General features: G+C 47.6%; 1 protein-coding gene across 1 annotated transcript in view; it reads left to right on the top strand.

Annotated features, from left to right (window-relative positions):
* The window catches only part of LOC101980514 (A disintegrin and metalloproteinase with thrombospondin motifs 10), an 89,098-nt gene that overhangs the window by 78,152 nt on the left and 7,253 nt on the right, over nt 1-3,693 (top strand). The window contains exon 44 of the mRNA XM_026778300.1: nt 3,243-3,388. Coding sequence (XP_026634101.1) covers nt 3,243-3,388 — 146 coding nt within the window. The remainder of the gene's footprint in view (nt 1-3,242; nt 3,389-3,693) is intronic.

The following is a 3,693-nucleotide window of genomic DNA, read 5'->3' as shown; positions in this document are numbered from 1 at the left end:
CCCACCACACAGGGACACTTCCATCTCTTCTAGACATGGCATGTAGCCTGTGCCCGCCCACCACACAGGGACACTTCCACTCTCGCTTGCTGTCTCAGTTAGGGTTTCTACTGCTGTGAAGAGACACCATGGCCATGGCAACACTTATAAGAAAAACATTGAGGGGGCTGGAGAGATGGCTCAGAGGGTAAGAGCATTGCCTGCTCTTCCAAAGGTCCTGAGTTCAATTCCCAGCAACCACATGGTGGCTCACAACCATTTGTAATGGAGTCTGGTGCCCTCTTCTGGCCTGCAGGCATACACACAGACAGAATATTGCATACATAACAAATAAATATTTTTAAAAAAAGAAAGAAAAACATTGAATTGGGGTGGCTCACAGTTTCAGAGGTTCAGTCCATCATCATCATGGCAGGGAGCAGTGGTGTGCAGGAGACATGGTGCTGGCTTGTTGGGGCTCATGTCGCTCCAACACAGATAACTGTTTTCCCTAACTGGACTGAAATGGAGACACAAGGAACAATCAGACGCAACTTACACAGTCATCATGGAAGGGCTTCTCAGGGTTCTTTCTCCTGACGATCTCCCCGCGTTTATTATCCAGACAGCTTATATACCATCACATAAATTAAGCGGGAAAATACATTAGTCTGTCTCCTAGGTAACCAGGTGAATGCCTTCTGTCACATCTGCATCTACCTGTCTGCTGAAGTATGCTAGCTATCACGTAGGCCTGAATTAGCATCTCTATAAGATATTCTCCAAATTACATAGGAAGGAGCCCCAAACATCCTGACCATTAGGTCACCAGCTTCAGCCAACACCTCTCCCCAGGTATCCTGACCATTAGGTCATCAGCTCCAGCCAACACCTCTCCCCAGGTGATCTACATTTATAACAGAAGGAGCAGCACCTCCTGGCTATTGTTGACGCTGTCTGCAGGTCTACGTGACCGTCTCGGGTTGGCCGATAGCTTCAGAGCTTGGCTGCCACACCATATAGAAATATGGGCCTACACTGGCTACATCTTGATCAGAAGGCAACAAGAAATGGTCTGAGACAGTGGAAGTAGTTTGAGTGTAGAGAACTCAAAGCCCACCCCACGGTGACACACTTCCTCCAACAAGGCCACACCTACTCCAACAAGGCCACACCTCCTAAGAGTGCCACTCCCTTTGGGGACCATTTTCTTTCAAACCACCGTATCTGCTGTCTTAGTTTTGTTACTCAATAAAATACTCTGATAAAAGCAACGTATGGAAGAAAGGATTCATTTGGTTCACAGTTCCAGACTACATTCTCTATATGGGAGAATCAAGGCAGGAACCTTAAGCAGACAGTTACAACCACAGCAAGAGCAGAAATCAATGGATTGAAGTGTGCATGCGTGTAGCTGGCTTGCTCCTTTTTATTCAGCCTGAGGCACAGCCCATGAAATAGTCTTCCCACCTTTAATGTAATCAAAATAATTTCCCACAGATGTCCCCACATGCCAACCTATTCTAGAGAATCCCTTGAGTCTAGATTGTGCTAAGTTGACAAAACCAACCCTCAGGGACCAGCAAGACAGCACAGCAGATAAAGGTACTTGCTGCCAATTTTGAGACCTGAGTTCAGTTTCTAGAACCAAGTTGGCAGAGAAAAAGAACTGACTCCCACAGGTTGTCCTCTGACCCCCATGCCATGTCATTCACATGTCCGCACATGCACAGACACATACAAAATAAGTAATTGTTAAATAAAATATAACTAGCGTCATTGTTGAATTTTGGGGCTGACTGGTGCAGTTCTTGTCGGCTGGACCTGGGATCTGAGGACCTCAAAGAATGGGCAGTCTGACGCTGTACACAACCTGACTTCAGTTTCAGTGTGCTCTTATACAAGAACGGAAGAAAGAAAGTAGTGATCCAGTGGAGGTCATTTGAGCTCAGAAGAGAATGGTCAGAAAAACGTGTACCTAAATATCAGTAAGCACATAGTAAATCTTAACAGAGCCACCTTTCCCAGAACTTCCTCGCAACAGATGGATTTGACCACAGTTGCCTGGTATACACAAGAGATGTATCTGGGGAAGCACTAAAGCAGGGCAGAAGGACATGTCCAGATTCAGGGCACACTGGCCAGACTGGGTTCCAGAGATATGTTCTGACATCCAGCCAGAATAAACATGTCTTAATAAAAATGTTTGTCACAGGGGGCACCAAGAACAATCATGCGCCTGAGGCAAAAGGCCCTCTGCCTTTTTTGCTGGAGCGTCTCCCACAATCCTCCAGGCACTGCTCATGATACGTCATTCTTTTGACAGCATTCAGGTGCATACCTGCCTTCCTATACAAATTCATAGACTCGTGTGGTTGGCCTAGAACTTGCAATCCTCCTGCCTTAGCCTCCTGAGCACCAGGATTACAAGTGTGCCCCGCCACGATCAGATGACTTAGGCTATGTACTCCTGTTTGTCCCGTAAGTTGTATATACTCACCTGAGCAATCCATACCTTTACATAAGCTGGGCTCAGGGCATGACAGGTTCCATGACAGAGTGTGTGCTTAGCATGCAAGGATTCCATTCCCAGCACAAATCCATACACACAGCTTTGTGACCTTTTCCTGGAGCTGTTAACCAATGTCTGTCCACCCCAGAGAGGTCAATCAACAACAGATCAAACAAATGGTTCCATTAAGGTATAGCTTGGTGGTACAATAAATTTAATCCAGGTTATTTCCAGGAGCGTGGCTAAAGGATTGGTTACTTAGAAAAGCACGGGCAACTTAGACTTGGCTGTACCACCAGAGAATGTCTCTCATTCTCCCTCAGAACACATGAACTGCCTATAGATCTCCAAGGAAGGATGGGGCTACATGAGTCCCTCCTAGCAACCATTAACTGTCTACAAATCCTCAGGACCCTTGGCCTCAAGAGTCCCTCACCAAAAGTTAATGGGTCCGGTCTTGTGCAAGTCTCTGGAAAGTAAATGCAGCTGCAGAGAGGGCAGCAGTCACGTGATACTCAGAGGCCAGCCACATCCTTCAGGGTGTTTCTTATATCCTGTACCTGTTGTGGTCCAGACATCCCTAACCAATATGCCCTCACTTTTATTCCATTTCTTACGTGATTTAGCAGCTCACACACCTGCGCTTGGAGGGATTTCCCAGTCACCTTCCCTGCAAGCCCCACCCTTGTCTGCCATCAGACTGCCCAGCCCTGGAGCCCAGCCATCAGCCTCCGGCTTTGCCTTTCCACAGCCCATCAAACGGGACTTGATCCTGACCCCCAAGTGTGTGTATGTGATTGGGAGAGAGAAGGTCAAAAAGGGACCAGAGAAGGGTCTGGTTCGTGAAGTCCTGAAGAAGAAATTGGAGATCCAGGCCCTTCGAGGCGTGTCCCTCAGGTAAGGCCAAGTCCCTAGCTCTCTTGCCCCTTCCTGTCACATTCCCTTATCCCTACTTCCGGGATCTTCAACAAACTATTTAATTACACTTATATCTGGGGAGACGGGCACACAGCCCAGCACAGTGAGGGGAGGACGGTAGAAAAGCATACCACCATGTGGATTATTTCCACCATGTGGGCCTCAGGGGATGTAACTCAGGTCCGACCCTTTTTTGGTTTTTCGAGACAGGGTTTCTCTGTGGCTTTGGAGCCTGTCCTGGAACTAGCTCTGTAGACCAGGCTGGTCTCGAACTCACAGAGATC

This window comes from Microtus ochrogaster, unplaced genomic scaffold, assembly GCF_000317375.1.
Source record: "Microtus ochrogaster isolate Prairie Vole_2 unplaced genomic scaffold, MicOch1.0 UNK124, whole genome shotgun sequence".
Lineage (NCBI taxonomy): Eukaryota > Metazoa > Chordata > Mammalia > Rodentia > Cricetidae > Microtus > Microtus ochrogaster.
Note: the sequence above shows the minus strand (reverse complement) of the source record. Positions and strands in the feature narration are given on the sequence as shown.